The sequence below is a fragment of the Perognathus longimembris genome, chromosome 23 (genome assembly GCF_023159225.1).
Source record: "Perognathus longimembris pacificus isolate PPM17 chromosome 23, ASM2315922v1, whole genome shotgun sequence".
NCBI classification, from domain to species: Eukaryota; Metazoa; Chordata; class Mammalia; order Rodentia; family Heteromyidae; genus Perognathus; species Perognathus longimembris.
The window spans coordinates 18,546,351-18,564,113 of record NC_063183.1 but is presented as its reverse complement, the minus strand read 5'-3'; the positions used below and the strand labels follow the sequence as shown (position 1 = coordinate 18,564,113).

At 54.2% G+C, this 17,763-nt stretch overlaps 1 protein-coding gene across 2 annotated transcripts in view; it reads right to left on the bottom strand.

Annotated features, from left to right (window-relative positions):
• The window catches only part of Igdcc4 (immunoglobulin superfamily DCC subclass member 4), a 33,341-nt gene that overhangs the window by 4,224 nt on the left and 11,354 nt on the right, over nt 1-17,763 (bottom strand). Inside the window, exons 4-17 of one of the 2 annotated variants that reach the window (XM_048331755.1) lie at nt 14,616-14,752; nt 12,360-12,500; nt 11,378-11,533; nt 9,709-10,122; nt 8,954-9,118; nt 8,275-8,412; nt 6,926-7,099; nt 5,725-5,961; nt 5,475-5,576; nt 3,404-3,587; nt 2,998-3,125; nt 2,372-2,542; nt 1,627-1,764; nt 21-126 (exon numbers count right to left, since the gene is read on the bottom strand). In XM_048331755.1, coding sequence (XP_048187712.1) covers nt 21-126; nt 1,627-1,764; nt 2,372-2,542; nt 2,998-3,125; nt 3,404-3,587; nt 5,475-5,576; nt 5,725-5,961; nt 6,926-7,099; nt 8,275-8,412; nt 8,954-9,118; nt 9,709-10,122; nt 11,378-11,533; nt 12,360-12,500; nt 14,616-14,752 — 2,391 coding nt within the window. The remainder of the gene's footprint in view (nt 1-20; nt 127-1,626; nt 1,765-2,371; nt 2,543-2,997; nt 3,126-3,403; nt 3,588-5,474; nt 5,577-5,724; nt 5,962-6,925; nt 7,100-8,274; nt 8,413-8,953; nt 9,119-9,708; nt 10,123-11,377; nt 11,534-12,359; nt 12,501-14,615; nt 14,753-17,763) is intronic. The other variant, XM_048331756.1, reaches the window with a different exon arrangement.

The window sequence follows — 17,763 nt, the reverse complement described above, 5'->3', positions numbered from 1 at the left end:
CCATCCACTGCTTCACCCACCTATGGGGGCTGCGGCGCAGGCCGGCGCACATGCAGGCCAGGAGGCAGAGGAGGCCCAGGCAGACGCCCACGATGATGCCAGTGACCGAGTGCACGTCCAAGGAGTCTGCCGGGAGAGAGGGGACGGAGCAGGGTGAAGGACCGGGTGGGGCACAGGGCTCGGCGGTCAGGACTCCGCTGGCCTCGTCCTCTGCATGCCTCGAGGATACGAGGATGCTACAGACACAAGGACAGGACGGGACAGGAGGGGCTGTGGCCACACCGAGAATACTGCCCAACCGCCACAGGGTTCGCCTTACAATGCACCCCAAGCTGCAGTCTCTGTTCATAGGCTTTTTCTTTGTCTTTTCTGTTTTGTTTTTTGCCAGTCCTGGGGCTTGGACTCAGGGCCTGAGCACTGTCCCTGGCTTCCTTTTGCTCAAGTCTAGCACTCTACCACTTGAGCCACAGCGCCACTTCTGGCCTTTTCTATATATGTGGTGCTGAGGAATCAAACCCAGGGCTTCATGTATATGAGGCAGGCACTCTACCACTAGGCCATATCCCCAGCCCCTCTTGTGTTTTCTTTTCCCTCTTTCTCTTCCCTCCTTCCCTCCCTCCCTCCCTCCCTCCCTCCTTCCCTCCCTTCCTTCCTTCCTCAAGAACTGAGGCTTAAATTCAGAGCCTTATGCTCTCACTTGGCCTTTCTTGCTCACACCTGATGTTCTACCACTTGAACCACAGCTCCACTTCGGGCAATGTGTCTTATGGACTTTTTGGCTCAGGCTGGCTTTGAACCTCTACCCTCAGACCTCAGTTTCCTGAATAGTTAGGATTACAGGCATGGGGCTGGGAATATGGCCTAGTGGCAAGAGCGCTTGCCTCCTATACATGAAGCTCTCGGTTCGATTCCCCAGCACCACATATACAGAAAATGGCCAGAAGTGGCGCTGTGGTTCAGGTGGCAGAGTGCTAACCTTGAGCAGGAAGAAGCCAGGGACAGTGCTCAGGCCCTGAGTCCAAGGCCCAGGACTGGCCAAAAAAAAAAAAAAAAAAAAAAAGGATTACAGGCATGAGCCACCAGGCATCCAGCTAGACATTCATTTTCACTTCGCAATGAGCCCTGCAAGTTATGTAGCCGTCTGGCTGCCCATAAAGCTTGTCATTCACCAAGCCAATCCTCCAGTCAAGGCTTCAGGCTGGGGATGTGGCTGAGTGGTAGAGTGCTTGCCTAGCACGCATGAAGCCCTGGGTTCGATTCCTCAGCACCCCATACACAGAAAAAGCCTAACGTGGAGCTGTGGCTCAACTAGTAGAATGTTAGCCTTGAGCAAAAGAAGCTCAGGGACAACGCCCGGGCCCTGAGTTCAAGGCCCAGGACTGGCAAAAAAAGATGGTGAGAGGCAATCGCTCCAAGAAGCTGGTCTCTCAGTCATCCCATTCCCGATGCCGGTTGTTGACATGCCCTGTCCCTTTAAATGCCCCCTGTCACCAGCAAATCAGAAGGATAGCTGCCTCCAAGCAAGTGGGGTTGTATCTAATATCAGGGCCTTGGAAGTCAACTCCAGGAGTGTTGGGGATCTGGGCTAACTTGGGTGGGGGGGGGCGTCCCCTTCCTGCCTTTTACCTGACAGCCTCTCCTGGAGAGTGATGACATCCTGCAAGCCAGAGAAGGGCCCGGGCCCTACTTCTGTGCGCGCCCCCATCTTGAAGAAGTACCTCGTGTCGCTCTCCAGGCCGTGCACCTCAGCGCTGAAGATGTTTCCTGGGGTGAGGGAAGCAGGAAGCGGGACAGTGGGCAACAGGGCTGAGGAAATGGCCGCCAGCCCCACACAGGCAGAAGCTCCTCCCTGCTCCTCCCAGAAGTCGCTGGCACAAACCTCAACACAACCCACCGCTAGACATTTTTGATGTGTTTGGTGTGTGTGCCCATCCTGGGGCTTGAACTCAGGGCCTAGGTGCTGTCGCTGAGTTTTGCTCTACCACTCTGAATCACAGCTCCACTCCTGGCTTATTTGGTGGCTAACTGGAGATAGAGTCTAACAGGCTTCCCTTTATTTATTTATTTTTTGGCCAGTCCTGGGCCTTGGACTCGGGGCCTGAGCACTGTCCCTGGGTCTTTTTGCTCAAGGCTAGCACTCTGCCACTTGAGCCACAGCGCCACTTCTGGCTTTTTCTGGTTATGTGGTGCTGGGGAATCGAACCCAGGGCTTCATGTACACGAGGCGAGCACCCTTACCACTAGGCCATATCCCCAGCCCCCTAACAGGCTTTCTTGCCATGACTGCTTTGGGACTGCGATCCTCAGCCCTCAGCCTCCTGACGAGCTGGGATCACAGGCTTGAGTCACAAGCCCTGGGGTGGGCCCTCACCCTCTGTGGTGAGCAGTGTCCACTGATGCTCCGGCTGGGTGTGATTGTTGCTGTAGAGGATCAGATACTCCACGATCTCACCGTTGGGCTCCGTGGGAGGACACCAGTGCAGCCGGACGGTGGACGGTGTCAGCGGACTCAGGCGCAGGTCGGATGGTGGCGTTGAGGGCCCTGGAGTGCAGGGGACAGACAGGTGGGGAGAGGGGACCCCAAGATCCCCAGTCCTGGGGGCATCTGGGAGTCAAGGGATGTGGACACGATCTCCCCTTTGCCTCTTTCACTGGAAGAAAGCCACACAGCAAAGAAAAGGACTATTCTCATTGGGATTTTTTTTTTCCCAGTCCTGGGGTTTGAACTCAGGGCCTGAGCACTGTCCCTGGATTCTTTTTGCTCAAGGCTAGCACTCTGCCACTTGAACCACAGCGCCACTTCCAGCTTTTTCTGTGTATGTGGTGCTAAGGAATCAAACCCAGGGCTTCACGCATGCAAGGCGAGCGCTCTACCACTAAGCCACCTTCCCAGCCCTCCCAGCAAGCTTTCTGCGCACCTCTTTTGGATCCCAGCATGCTAGAAAGGCTTTAGAAGGGAGGGCTTTGGGCTGTGGCAAGGGAGCCAGGGCCACTCACGGTCAGGCAGGGTGGAGCGCTCCACCACCGAGCCAAACGGCCCGTCCACGTCCACGCCGTGGGACTGCACCGCGAATTCGTACTTGGTGAACGGCTTCAGCCCTCCAATGAGAATGTCCTCTCCCGCACTGCAGGGACAGGATCAGGGCTGGAGCACGGTGACCCAGGCCCCTAGCGCTGGCCTCCACCCTAGCCTGGATGCGGAGCTGCTTCCCTGGCTTGGGGGGGGGGTCCCCTAATGCCACCCACGAAACCTCCAGAGCGCTCTGATGCAGGTTGCTCTATGTCTAATCTCCTCTCCACACCTTAGGGCGGCCCAGTAAGACCGGTGAGCTCAGGCATGTTCCCGGGGCCCCAGGTCCCTCTCCTAGCACCATTCGCATTTCCCCCACCCGCCTGCCCGCACCTGGTGTAGTAGGTGACGAGGGAGGCGTTCCGGAGCCCCCAGGGGCTGAAGCGCACGGTGTAGTTGACAATCTTGACGGTGGTGAAGTCGGGCTTCTTCCAGCGCAGCCAGATGGAGGTGGAGCTGTTGGATTCCGCGTGCACGTGGGCGGGGGGCAGGGGCGGCCCCCGCGGGATGGGCAGGTCTAGGAGCGAACGCAGTGTGGCCAACGGGGAAGGACAGGCGGTCCTAGCTGAGGTCCTAAAGCTTGCCCTTCCTTCCTTCCTTCCTTCCTTCCTTCCTTCCTCCCTTCCTTCCTTCTTGCCTTTCTTTCTTTCTTTCTTTTCTGCCAGTCTTGGGGCTTGAACTGGGTACTGTCCCTGAGCTTCTTTTTGCTGAAGGCTAGCACTCTACCACTTGAGCCACAGCGCCACTTATAGCTTTTCCTATGTATGTGGTGCTGAGGAATCGAACCCAGGGCTTCATGCATGCTAGGCGAGCACTCTACCACTAAGCCACATTCCCCAGCCCTGGGCCTCTCTCTTCTGTGAGTTGGGTGGCATTCCCACTTCACAGATCACACAGACAGAAATCGGACAGAAATCGCGATGGCTTTGTGAAGATCCACACATAGCAGGCCATGCAGCACCAGTTGTAAGAATGTGATAGAGACATCATGGCAACTAAGGACACAGACTCGGGCTGGGCGCTGGGGGCTCGCATCTGTCATCCTAGCTACTTAGGAGGTCGAAATCTGAGGATCGTGGTTTGAAGCCAGCCCAGGTAGGAACATCCATGAGACTCTTACCTCCAATTAATCACGAAAAAAAGGCAAAAGTAGAGCTGTGGCTCAAGTGGTAGAGTGCTAACCTTGAGCAAAAGCAACAACTCACAGACAACACCCAGGCCCTGAGTTCAAGCCCTAAGACTGTCTAAAAAAACTCCACAGACTCTGGAGTTAGGCTGCCTTGGTTTGAATTCCAGCTCTGTCACTTAATAGCTGTGCAACCCTGGAGACATTAGTTAACCTCTCTGTGCCTCCATTCCCTATTTAGTGAGTGGAATTTGTTGAGTGTACCTATCTCATGGCATTGTTATAAGGATTAGATTAGTTAATATTTGGAAAGAAGATAGGAAAGTTCCTGGCAGATGGTATGGTCTGTTTGATGATATGCTTATTTTTAATTTATTTATGTTTATATTTATTTGTGCTTTTTTATTTTTTTAAAAAGGGAAGACACTCCACGCATGGAGTAGGTTCCTTATTTGTGTTGTTCATCACTAAATTCCCAGAACAGAGCTGGCATGTAGTAGATATGCAGAAAAATAATTGCTAAAGCCGGGTGCCAGTGGCTCGTGTCTGTAATCCTAGCTACTCAGGAGGCTGAGATCTGAGGATTATGGTTCAAAGCCAGCCTGGGCAGGAAAATCCATGAGACTCTACTAAAAAAAGAAGCTATAAATGGTAGAGTGCTCGCCTTGAGCAAAAGAAGCTCAGGACAGTGCCCCGGCCCAGAGTTCAAGCCCCAGGACTGACGAAAGGAAAAAAAAAATAATACACATACACATATTGCTGAATGAGGAAAGGAACAAACTGGAATTGGAACCCAGGAGTCTTGGCTTTCTGGTTGAGCGCTTTTCTTGCTAAACCACTTGGTTGAAAATCAGCCTCGAAGCTAGGGGCAGGGCAAGGAAGTATCTTGAACCCCCCAAGAAGGCAACACGGAGCCCAAGGAAGCATGCCACAGGCAGAGAGACCTGCCTTAGGCGTCAGGCAAAATGTAGTTCTAGGCTCTGTGTGAAGTTGGACAAGTCCCTTTACCTCTCTGAGCCTCATTTTTTTCTGAGACACTCAGAGGGATGTGTTGCCTAGAGTTGAGCAATTAACTGCTAGGGAGTGTGATGTAGGCACATGTGTTTGAGGAAAAAAAATTGTTCAAACCTTCTGAATTAACCCCACTCATGCCTGTCAGTCAGCACACAAGCCACAGCCACTTCCTGTCTAGCTGCAGAAAAATCTAGAAGGTAGGGTTGGGGGGCAGGCTGAAGCTGTCTGCCTGGGTCCTCCCCCCAGGTAACCCAGCAGCCTCACCTGGCGCGGGTGCCTTCTCGGTCTTCCCCTTCCACACGGCCGCGTAGCCATCCTCGTGTTTATTGAAGGCCACAAGCTTCACCTCGTATAGCTGGCCGGGGACTGAATGTCACAGGGGTCACTCACTCTATCCTCAGAGCACATATTCCATCTCTAACTCCTGAGCCCAGCCCATCTGGTCCCCCCCACCACCTAGAGGTCCATTCCACATACCCCCTCCTAGACGTCCGTCCTCCCCCCGCCTTCTCACCTAGCTGGGTCAGTTCATACTGCTTCACTTTCTTCTTGAGCCGGACAGGACCCACATCCCAAGCCTGGTCTCCACGGCCCCCCGGCGGGCGGCCACCATCAGCTTCCTCCTCTGCTCCTACTTCCCGCCAGTACAGTTTGTAGCCAGAGATCTGGGTAGGGTGAGGGGGTGGCTGCCACGACACCACCAGAGACTCCATCCTTGCCCGCACCTTCAATTCTGCAGGGGCAAAAGGGACTGGGGGCCGAAAAGCAGGATGGGAGATGAGAAGAAAACAAAACAAAAACGTAGGGGCCCAGGGCTGGCAGCTCACACCTGTCATCCTAGCCACTCAGGAGGCTGAGATCTGAGGATCACGGTTCAAAGACAGCCTGGGAAGGAAAGGCCTTGAGACGCTTATCTCCAATTGACCACCAGAAAACCAGAAGTGGCTCAATGTGGTAGAGCCCGAGCCTTAAGCTGAAGAGTTCAGGGACAGTGCCCAGGCTCAGAGTTCAAGCCCCATGACGGACTGCCTGCCTGCCTGCCTGCCTAAATAAATAAATAAAGTTAATGCTGTTTTCACTTATGTTAGAGTGAATATACTATTACTTCCATTTCATAGATAGGAAAATGGAGGTTGCTGAAAGGTAAGTAACCTGCCCATTGTAACACTGATAATAGGCATGCTGGTTTTGTTTTCATCAAATCACTCAGCAACAATAACAATTACACAATGGCATCCACATGCTATCCTAGCTACTCAGAAGGACGAGATCTGAGGAACTAGGTTTGAAACCAGACCAGGCAGGAAAGTCCATGAGATTCATCTCATCTCCAAGTAACCACCAAAAAAACCAGAAGTGAAGCTGTGGCTCAAGTGGTAGAGCACCAGCCTTGAGAGAAAATGCTAGAGAGTGCCCAGGCCCTGAATTCAAGCACTAGTACAGACACACAGACAGACAGACAGGCATGCACACACACATACACATGCACACACTCACACAACACACACAGTTTGCCTGAAGCTGGGCACTGATGGCTCACATCTATAATCCTAGCTACTCAGGAGGCTGAGATCTGAGGATGGAAATTTGAAACCAGCCCAGATAAAAGTCTGTGAGACTCTCATCTCCAACGAAGCACCAGGAAACAGGAAGTGGAGCTGTGGCTCAAAATGGTAGAGCGCTAGCCTTGAGCAGGAGTCCCTCTGGCCGCGTACCGTGGCTCTGGTTGTGGGCTCCGGGAGTCCTGTGCTGCACCCACTGGGAGGGAGCCCCGTAGCCGGCCCCAGTGCCAGCCGATATCCGGACGCGGTACACTTTGTTCGGCTGAAGCGAGTTTAATGTGAGCTGCGTCTCGTTCCCTGGCACCTCGGTGGAGATCACTTGATCTGCTGGGTCAGAGAAGAGGGGGCTGCTGGGTGTCTAGATCTGGGGACCACGACCTCAAAACTCCCCAAGCTGAGTCTTCTACTTCATCCTCGGGGCCCCGACCCCCCAGCACTGGGCAGGCTCAAGGTCCACTCTCAGGCAGCCCACAGAGAGGACACATCCATTTTCCTTCCACCCGAGCTCCCTTCCCATGCACTCTCCCCTCCCCCACATGCTAAGTAAACCCAGGCCACATGCCAGGTGGGCAGGAGGACTTGCCCTGAAGGCTGCTGACAGCACCTAGCATCTAGGGTCTCCTAAGCCTGACCAGTCCTTCCTCCCTCCTCACCTATACCCTCCATATTTTCACAACCCCTCCCCCAGGCCATCCACATCCACTCCGTTCTACATAACTAACCCAACCACCCTCCTCCCCCACCCAGTCCCACAAATACACTTGCCACCTCCCTGGCCTCTCATCTGCTTTTAAAGCTGGAATGGGAGGGCTGGGAATGTGGCTTAGCGGAAGAGTGCTTGCCTAGCATGCATGAAGCCCTAGGTTCCATTCCTCAGTACCACATAAACAGAAAAAGCTGGAGGTGGCACTGTGGCTCTAGTGGTAGAGTGCTAGCCTTGAGCAAAAGCAGCTCAGGGACAGCGCCCAGGCCCTGAGTTCAAGCCCCAGGACTGGCAAAGAAAAAGCTGGTGGGGGAAGCTGGGCACTGGTGGCTCACACCTGTAATCCTAGCTATCCAGGAAGTTGAGATCTAAGGGATGTGATTTGAAGTCACCCCAGGCAGAAAAGTCCAAGACCAGCAAAAAGATGGAAATAGAGGTGTGGGTAAAGTAGTAGAGTCCCAGCTTTGAGCAGAAGGAAAGTAGGAAACAGAGTGAGAAACCCTGAGTTCAACACACACACACACGCACACACACACACACACACACACACACACACACACACACCCCAAGCTAGCAGGGCCCCAAGGAGCCTCTAGACTACCTGCCACTTTCACGGAAGACTTATCTGCAGAGCCCATCCGACTAAACTCAGCCTCCCAGCCTTCTTACCTACTTTCCCCTCCCCTTCCTTTCCCGCTGGCCCCCCCACCCCCCACCCCCCACCCCCAGCCCCTGCTCCCTTCAGGAGCCAACTCTCCCCATTCCCCGGGCCACTCACATCTCCAGGGGCCCCACTCACCTTCCTTTCCCAAACCGTACTCTATCTTGTACTTCACCACCTGCCCATTGCTCAGGTTGGGGGGCAGGGGCAGCCACGCCACCCTGATGTCCGAGGGGTTGGGGCTGGACAGGGCAAGCTGGGGCGCTGCACTGGGGACTGAGACAGAAGAACATCAGCGTGAGCTCTGCTCCACCGACGTGGAAGGTGAGACTTGCCCAGGTCACACAGCAAGTCAGAAGGAGGAGGCCCCGGACCAGGATCTGAGGGAGGAAAGGGAGCCTCTCAGGGGAGCCCCGCGCTGAAGGGTGAGGGCACATCCGCCCCACCCCCAAAGCTAGAAAAAGGTGCGCAATACATTTCCCACACCCAGAGGCTAATAATGCCAGTGATCGGCCCCTATCTAGGCAGGATGGGGGTTGGGGAGGAGCGTGGGATATGAGGAACACAAGACGTAGGCTCAGGTTCGTGCGTGCTACTGACCTTGGGCAAATCATTTCATTTTCTGGGCCTCAGTTTCCCAGTGGTCAACTGGGGAGAAGAACCCCTGCCATTCCCTTACTGGGCACAAAGGATACTGTGAACCACGTGAAAGTGCTGTGGGGTACACTAGTAAACAGAAGGGGGGGGTGCTGCCATCCCCAGGGGAAGTCACTGGGCCCCTCCCCCAAGCTGCCCAGCGCAGGTTCAGAGACCCTACCGTCATCCAGCGTGTGGACCAGCGCAGGAATAGAGGTGCGGCTGGCCCCCAGCTGGGAGTAGGCCACCACATAGAACTCATAATCCGTGTTCGGTTCCAGATCGCGAACCTGAAGTTCTGTGGTGTCATTGTTCAGTGCAAACTGGTATTCCACATTGTCCAAGCCTGAGGAGATGACACAAGGGACAAAGGAGACTGTCACAGGGCCATCCCAGGCACTGGTTGACTGGAATCTGTCTTTATATTATCCTAGTTTCTAGATTAATCTATCTGTAGCCAAGTCATTCCCAGAACCCCTCGGGTTCTTGTTTTCTCATGGAATTAATTCCTTTGTGGGTTTAGGAAGTTGCCTCCTGGTATCTATCTACCTGAAATGACTCCCCCACGTAATGGAGCCTGGTGCAGCAGCTAGTTAACCGGGGTGGCAGGTGGCTCCAAGAATGTACAGAAGAGCCCCACCTGGGTGGCTCACTCCTGCTATCCTAGCAACTCCGGCAGCTGAGATCTGAGGATCAGGGTTCAAAGCCAGCCTGGGCAGGAAAGGCCATCTCTCCAATTAGCCACCAGAAAACCAAAAGTGGGGCTGTGGCTCCAAGGGGTAGAGCGTTAGCCTTGAGCAAAAGCAGCTCAGGGGCAGCGCCCAGGCCCTGAGTACAAGCCCCAGGACTGGCTCGCAGGCCTTCCCACCTGATGCCCGGCTGTGTCCCCTCCCCCGGGGACCACCCCCCTTCAGGCCGGGGCGCCCGTAGACGTACCCCGGGCCTTCTGGTAGTGGAGGGAGAAGCCGATGATGTGCTCGCTGTGCAGCTCGGGCCGCTCCCAGGCCACCAGCACGGCGGAGCTGCTCAGCGGCGTGGCGGTGACCCGCGTGGGCGCGCTGGGCAGCCCCTCCCGCACCACCACGGCCAGCGGCGCGGCGGCGCACGCCGTCCCCGCGCTGTTCTCCGCCACGCACTGGTAGTAGCCGGCGTCCTGCAGGCCGATCTGCGTGATGACCAGGCTGCCGCCGCCGCCTTGCACCTTCACCCGCCCGTTGGGCCGCAGCGGCGCCCCGTCGTGCAGCCAGCGCAGGGCCGGCCGGGGCTCCCCCGACGCGCGGCACACGAAGCGCGCGGTGCTCGCCCGCGTCCGCGACAGCGCCTCGGGCGCCTGCGAGATGGCGGGAGCCGCTGCGGCGGGAGGGGGCGGTGCTGACGGCGGGCTGGGGCCACCGGGCTCACGGCCCGCCCCATCGGCCCCGAATGAACCCCGCCCCCAGCCTGGCCACGCCCCCGAATCCAGACCCCGCCCCAGCACCTGGCCACGCCTCCGAATGCATAGTCCCGCCCTCAGCGCCTGGCCACGCCCCCGAATACATAACCCCACCCCCCAGCACCTAGCCCGCCCCTAGAGCCTAGCCCCGCCCCCAGCACCTAGCCCATCCCTGAATACCTAACCCCGCCCCCAGATAACAAACTCCCCCCCACATATAACCACGCCCTTTATGCATAACTCCTCCCCTATGCATAACCCCGCCCCCTAGGGGCTAATCCTGGGACAATATCTCGCTCTGATCCCAACTCCGCCCAGTAACCTGACCCCCCCCACGTCCTAACTCCGCCCACCTCTTCTACAGGAACTTCTACCTGATTGGCCTCTCCCCGTAGTCCCACCTCCAAGGAGCCACTTCCGCTCAGACCCGCAGCTTTTACCTCGTCCAGGTACTGGCCCCGGTCTTGTCTTCCTCTCCTCAAGGGTCTTTTCTCCTCACAGCTCTAACTCCACCCCTTCATTTACCCAACTTACCTTCTCCCTGACCTCCCAATGTCTTCCCACACGGACCACTTTTGTCTTTTCCTGGGTTATCAAGCCCCAAGCAAGCCTGACCCCCAGTTTTGGCACCGCACAGTCCCACTCCAGTATCTCTCTCAATAACCTCTCGACTACCAACCTGTCTCATTCTTCCCCGCTCCTCCCCCCGCCCCCAGTCTCCCCCAGCCAGATCCCAGCCACCCCTCCTTCCGTCAAGCCTCTCACTCCAGCAGAGTGGGCGCTGGTGGCTCACGCCTATAATCCTAGCTACTCACAAGGCTGAGATTCTGAGGATTGGAGTTGGAAGCCAGTCCGGGCAGGAAAGCCCCTGAGACACATAATATCTCCAATCAACCAGCAAAAAGCCAGAAGTGGAACTGTGGCTCAAGTGTCAGAGTGCTAGCCTTGAGCACAAAAGCTCAGGACCAGCCCCAGTTACACGCCTCCCCACCCCCAAATAAAATCTCCATCTTCCCATTTTCTTAGTCCTTTCCCCCAAGATTTCCTCCTTCCAGGACTCCTCCCTAGCTCCTTCTCATCCTCCGGATCACCCTCTCCCCTAAACCTCTCCCTGCCCATCTCCCCTCCCTCCCACCTCTCCCACCCTGCCCCTGCACCCTTCATCCTCCTCACCCAGCACACGCAGCTCCGCGGCGGCTGTGGCAAAGTCACGCGTGAGAGGCTTGTTGGCCCGGCACACGTACACTCCAGAGTGTCGGGGCTGAGCATGGGCGATAAGTAGGTTGGTGCGACCCAAGACGATGACGTCGGTGGAGATGGGCTTTCCATCTGCAGCAAGAGAGGGAGCAAGCTGGAAGGGACGCCGGGGACATCCCCTCTGTCCATCTTCCGACCTCAGGGACCCTCTCCGCAGCACCACAGTTCCTCTTCTTGCTAGCCAGGTGAGCCTGATCTCTTACCAGCTCAGCCTGGTAAAGAGGACAGACGCTTGCTGGAAGGGTGGCTTCCAGAAACAGTGCAAGCATGTCCTATATCCTTACTATGCTGATCAGTACTGTTATTAACAAATTTACTTGTGTGTTTTTTTTTGCCAGTCCTGGGGCTTGAAATCAGGGCCTAGGCACTGTCCCTGAGCTTCTTTTGCTCGAGGCTAGCACTCTACCACTTGAGCCACAGCGCCACTTCTAGCTTTTTTGCTGGTTAATTCTCATGGACTTTTCCCACCCTGGCTGGCTTTGCACTGTGATCCTCAGATCTCAGCCTCCTGAGTAGGATGACAGGTGTGAGCCACCTGTGTCCAGCTGAGACCCTTTATTTTTTATTTTGTCATTGCTGGGGAACAGACCCAGGGCTGGATGGCACCTTCCTGACCCTCACACACTCACCTGCTACGCTGTTGGGAGGAACAGAAGGCCACAGCCCATCCCCCACCCTCAGGGTGGTGGCTTTCTGTGTGTGGAAGTCCCAAAGTGCTTCCATTCCCAGTAAATTTGTCCATTTCCACCCATGCAGGCTTGACCTTGCTACCCACCACAGGCAGGTTAGAACACAGCAAGCGATGTCTCACACCATTTCCTGACCTGGGTACACCTGGAATGCAGGCCCTGCGTTTCCAGGCTCAGTGATGGTTTCCTGCCCTTCCCTCTTCACTCACCCTGTCGGACCCAGGACACAAAAGGCGTGGGGTCAGCAGAGGCGACACACTCCATCACCACGCTCTGCCCGGACACCACAGTGGTGTTCTCTGGGGCTGCCACGATGACCACATCCTGCCCCCTGGTGGCCGCCAGGGATCCTGGAGAGAAGACAGGCCAGCGGGTAACTTTACCTGAGGCGTTTTTTTCATTGCTTTTGTTGTTGGTCATGGAGCTCGAACTCAGGGCCTGGGCACTGTCCTTGAGTGCTTAAGACTAGCACTCTACTACTTGGTACCACAGTTCCACTTCCAGTTTTCTGGTGGCTGATTGGAAATAAGAGTTTTGCAACCTTTCCTGCCCAGGCTAGCTTTGAACTGTGATCTTCAGATCTCAGCCTCCTGAGTAGCTAGGATGACAGGCATGAGGCATCAGTACTCTGCTACTCGAGACTTCTTCCCATGCCACGGTACCTTACCTGTGGCTCCCAGTAACCGGGGACAACAGAGGCGGCCATGGGTCCATCTAACAGATAAGGAAAGTAAACACCAAGTTCAGCAGAGCTGGGATTGGAACTTGCTCTTTCTCTTAGAACCAGAAGAATGAGCCTGGCACTGGTGGTTCACACCTGTAATCCTAGCTACTCAGGAGGCTGAGATCTGAGGATTGTGGTTCAAAGCCAGCCTGGGCAGGAAAGTCTGTGAGACTCTGATTTCCAGGTAACCACCAGAAAAACAGGAGTGGAGCTGTGGCTCAAAGTGGTAGAAAGAAGCTAGGGACAGCGCCCAGGCCCTGAGTTCAAGCCCCATGACTGACAAAAACAAAGAAAAGGAACCAGAAGAATGGCCTCTGTCACCACCCCAAGGAAATGGCAAAGCCATAGCTTCATCCAGCACTCCCAGTTCTGAGTTCCAGCACAACCAGTAACACACTGTGTGGCTTTAGGCAAATCTCTCCCCTCAAAGGAAAAAAGCTGCCAGAGCTTCAGTTCCCTGAACTCTGACTCCCCAAGTTCTCCTGGCCACTCCTCACGTCTCAGGTATGACGGTGAATATTGGGTTTGTCCAGCAGGTGGCGTGAGAGCGCCCTGCAGGACAGAGAGTGAAGGCCTCTGGGATCAGTGGGGGGGCGGGGGGGGGGAGGGTGTATGGGAGAGGGAGGCCATGGAAGAGGAGGAGGAGGTAAGTGAAGGACCCTGGAAGGGGGTGAGAAGAAGAGAGATCTAGTGAGCACTTTCCATTGTCAGGTATTATTGGATTCTCTCTGGGCTGGACATTTAATAACGGGTTCCAGGGTCATGCAGCTCAGCTATGACTCAACCCAGGTCTTTCTGACCTCAAAGCTGATGCTCTTTCTGATCCTACAACACCAGGGCCGAGAAGGACAGGCACAGCCATCGGCGGCTCACGCCTGTCATCCTAGCTATTCAGGAGGCTGACATCTTGAGGATCACAGTTCAAAGCCAGCCTGGGCAGGAAAGTCCATGAGACTGATTTTTTTGGCCAGTCCTAGGGGCCTGGGCATTGTACCTGAGCTTCTTTTTGCTCGAGGCTAGCACTCTATCACTTGAATCACAGCGCCACTTCTGGCTTTTTCTGCGTATGTGGTGCTGAGGAATGGAACCCAGGGCTTCATGCAAGCTAGGCAAGCACTCTACCACTAGGCCACATTCCCAGCCGCCATGAGACTCTTATCTCCAATTAGCCACCAGAAAACAGGAAGTAGCGCTGTGTTCCAAAGTGCTAGAGCACTAGCCTTGAGTGAAAGAGCTCAGGAGAGTAGCCAGGCCCTGAGTTCAAACTCCACAACCAACGAGAGAGACGAGAGAGAGAGAGAGAGAGAGAGAGAGAGAGAGAGAGAGAGAGAGAGAGAGAGAGAGAGAGAGAAACAGGAGCATCAGCCAGGACGGGACGCAAGCAGAACAAGCAGTGTGGATAAATTCCCGTGTCCAACCAATGGGATTCACACCAGAGCAGGAGCACAAGGGGCAGAGGACAAACACCTGGCCTTTTCAGCATTCCCCATCTCACCCAAGGGGACATGGAGAGCCTGCAGGAAGAGAGGAACCCTACACAAAGCGTCAGGGTTTGTAATTGCGGCCCCAGTGGCACGGTGACATTGCTCTGTCTGGGCTTCAATGCTTCACATGTTCAATAGGGCTTAGACCCTATCAGCTGCCTGCAAGCTGGGCCCAGACCTCTTGCAGCTCCTTGCAGCCCCAGCATGGCTGGCTCCAGGAACCCCCAGATTTCCCACCCCTTGTCCTCCTTCCTTACCTCTGTGGACCACACTGAGTGGGGCCTCAAGGCTGAAGCGCTGGCGGGCGGAGTTGGTGGCCACACAGCGGTAGGAGCCGGTGTCATTCTGCTGAACCCCCAGGATCTGGAGGACGCCATTGGGAAGAGTGATGAGCCTTTGGGGAAGGAGGAAAGGGGGATGGTGAAGTTCCAGGGAACCATGGGGGAGGGGCTCATGATGAAAGACACGCAGCCAGGCACTGGTGGCTGAGGCCTGTCATCCTAGCTGCTCAGGAAGCTGAGATCTGAGGACTGTGGTTCAATGCCAGCCCAGGCAGGAAAGTCCATGAGACCCCTATCTCCAGTTAAGCACCAAAAACCAAGAGTAGATATAACTCAAGTGGTAGAGTGGTAGCCTTGACAAAAGCGCAGGGACAGTGCTCAGGCCCTGAGTTCAAGCCCTAGGACTGGCACACAAAAAAGGAAAAGGTGGGCTGGGGATATGGCCTAGTGGCAAGAGTGCTTGCCTCGTATACATGAGGCCCTGGGTTCAATTCCCCAGCACCACATATACAGAAAATGGCCAGAAGTGGCGCTGTGGCTCAAGTGGCAGAGTGCTAGCCTTGAGCGGAAAGAGGCCAGGGACAGTGCTCAGGCCCTGAGCCCAGGTCCCAGGACTGGCCAAAAAAAAAAAAAAAAAGGAAAAGGTTATTTTTTTTTTTTTCTGTGTCCAAACCTGAATGTGCTGTCCCAAAAGGCCACTTGGGATTAGAGATACAAGGACACAGAACAGAGCTGGGCTCACTCCTCTAATCCTGGCTATTCAGGAGGTTGAGATTCAGAGGATCAAGGTTCAGAGCCAGTCCAGGCAGAAAAGATTTTGGAGGCCTGATCTCCAAAATAACTAGAAAAAAAAACACACCAAAACAAGACCAAACTAGAGATGAAGTTCATGTGGTAGAGGTGCTAGCTGAGCAAGCATGAGGCTTTGACATACACACACAAGAAATATCACAGGGACTGGCCACCAGTGAGTGGCTCGCCTGCTCTTCCTAGCTACTTACTCAGGTGGCTGAGATTTGAAGATCGCAGTTCAAAGCCAGCCCAGGCAGGAAAGTTTGTGAGACTCTTCTCTCCAATTAACCACCAGGAAACTGAAAGTGGTGCTATGGCTCAAAGTGCTAGAGTGCTAGCCTTGAGCAAAAAAGTTCAGGGACAGTGCCCAAGCCCTGAGTTCAAGCACCAAGACCAACAATAACCACAAAAAAAAAAAAAAGAGAGAGCTGGGAATGTGGCTTAGCGGTACAGCACTTGCCTAGCATGCATGAAGCCCTGGGTTCGGTTCCTCAGTACCACACACACAGAAAAAGCCGGAAGTGGCACTGTGGCTCCAGTGTTAGAGTGCTAGCCTTGAGCAAAAGAAGCTCAGAGACAGTGCCCAGGCAGGCCCTGAGTTCAAGCCCTGGGACTGGGAATCACAGAGATTCTGATTTTCCTAAGAGCTCCTCTCTTCCTCCAAGTCCTTGGAGAGATCTGCCCAGGGCAAGGGAAGTCTTAGCTGAGGGTGCATAAGGCTGACAGACAATGAATGTACTCTGCAAGGCTGGACAAATGAGGTCACACTATTTTTTATGTGTATCCAACTACTGGGCTTGAACTTGCTTTCTTGCTTGGCTTTTCCATTCAAGGCTGATTCTCTACCACTCAGCCATACCTATACTTCCAGTTTTTTGGTTGTTGTTGTTTTTTCTTTCTGTAGGTTGTAGGGCTTAAACTCAAGGCCTAGGCACTGTCCCTGATCTCTTTCACTCAAGGCTAGCGCTCTACCACTTTAAGCAACAGCTCCATTTCTGATTTTCTGCTGGTTAAATGGAGATAAGAATCCCACTAACTTTCTTGTCCAGGCTGGTTTTGAACCTTGCTCCTCAGATCTCAGCCTCCTAAATAGCTAGGATTACAGATGTGAGCCACCAGTTCCTAGCTGTTAATGTTCTTTTAATATACATTATAGTTGGTGCAAAGGAAAGCATTGATTGTGCAAATGATATAAATTGAAGTTGCTAGTTGAAGTCACAACGTAGCTGTGAATGCCTGGAATTTGGGGAACAATGATTGCTGATTGTCTTCTTTTTTTTTTTTGCACCAGTTCTGGGGCCTGGGCGCTGTCTCTGAGCCTTTGCGCTCAAGGCTAGCCCTCTATCACTTGAGCCACAGCTTCATTTCCAGCTTCTTTGGTGGTAAATCAGAGGTAAGAATCTTACAGCCTTTCCTGCCCAAGCTAGGTTTGAACCAGAGATCTCAGCCTCTTGAGTAGCTAGGGTTCCAGGCATGAGCCACCAGCTCCTAGCTGATTTGCTGGTTCTCATAGAAGAAAAACTATCCCCAGATTTTCTCTTATTATTAGAAATTAACATAAGTACCAAGGAATTGCCTTGGGGTCTAAGCCCTCTTCCCTGACAAGAGTGGTTATTAAACGCGCATGTGCATAGGCCTACATCAAGGCATCTGGTCTCGTTCTAAACACTGGGCCGAGTTTATGAATAGCATAGTTGCACATGTACTATATCTGGACATGTGTAAAAATACATACCTTGGCCATCATCAAGTTGCTGTTTTCAACATTTCTTTATTCCCTCACACAATGCGCTGGGACATGTGAGCCTGGCTTATTTATAGCTGAGGATTGCTTTTCAGAGAACTTGGGGGCAAACATTCCCAGAACCCAGGAACTGGCAGCTTCCATCCGTGTGGGCAAGGCCTGTGGCTCTGCGGGAAGCTGCTTGAATTAGATGTTGGGAGGGGAACTCTGAACCCCCAGTGCTTTGTTGCTCGGAGCTAATACAATTAGATTTCCAAACTCTAAACCCATCTGCAGCACAAACTTCTTCAAGTCCTGCAGCTTCCCCCCAAATCTCACCTAGGAGAGGCCCATGTGTCACCCTGCCTCTGATCCTCTATTTCCTCACTTAACCATCCAGATGATAATATCTACAACTTTTTTTTTTCCCCCCTTCGGTTGTGGGGCTTGAACTTAGGCCTGGGTGCTGTCCCTGAGCCTCTTTGTGCTCAAGACTAGCACTCTACCACTTGAGCCACAGCGCCACTTCCGGTTTTTGTTTTCTTTTTTTTTTTTTTGGCCAGTCCTGGGCCTTGGACTCAGGGCCTGAGCACTGTCCCTGGCTTCTTT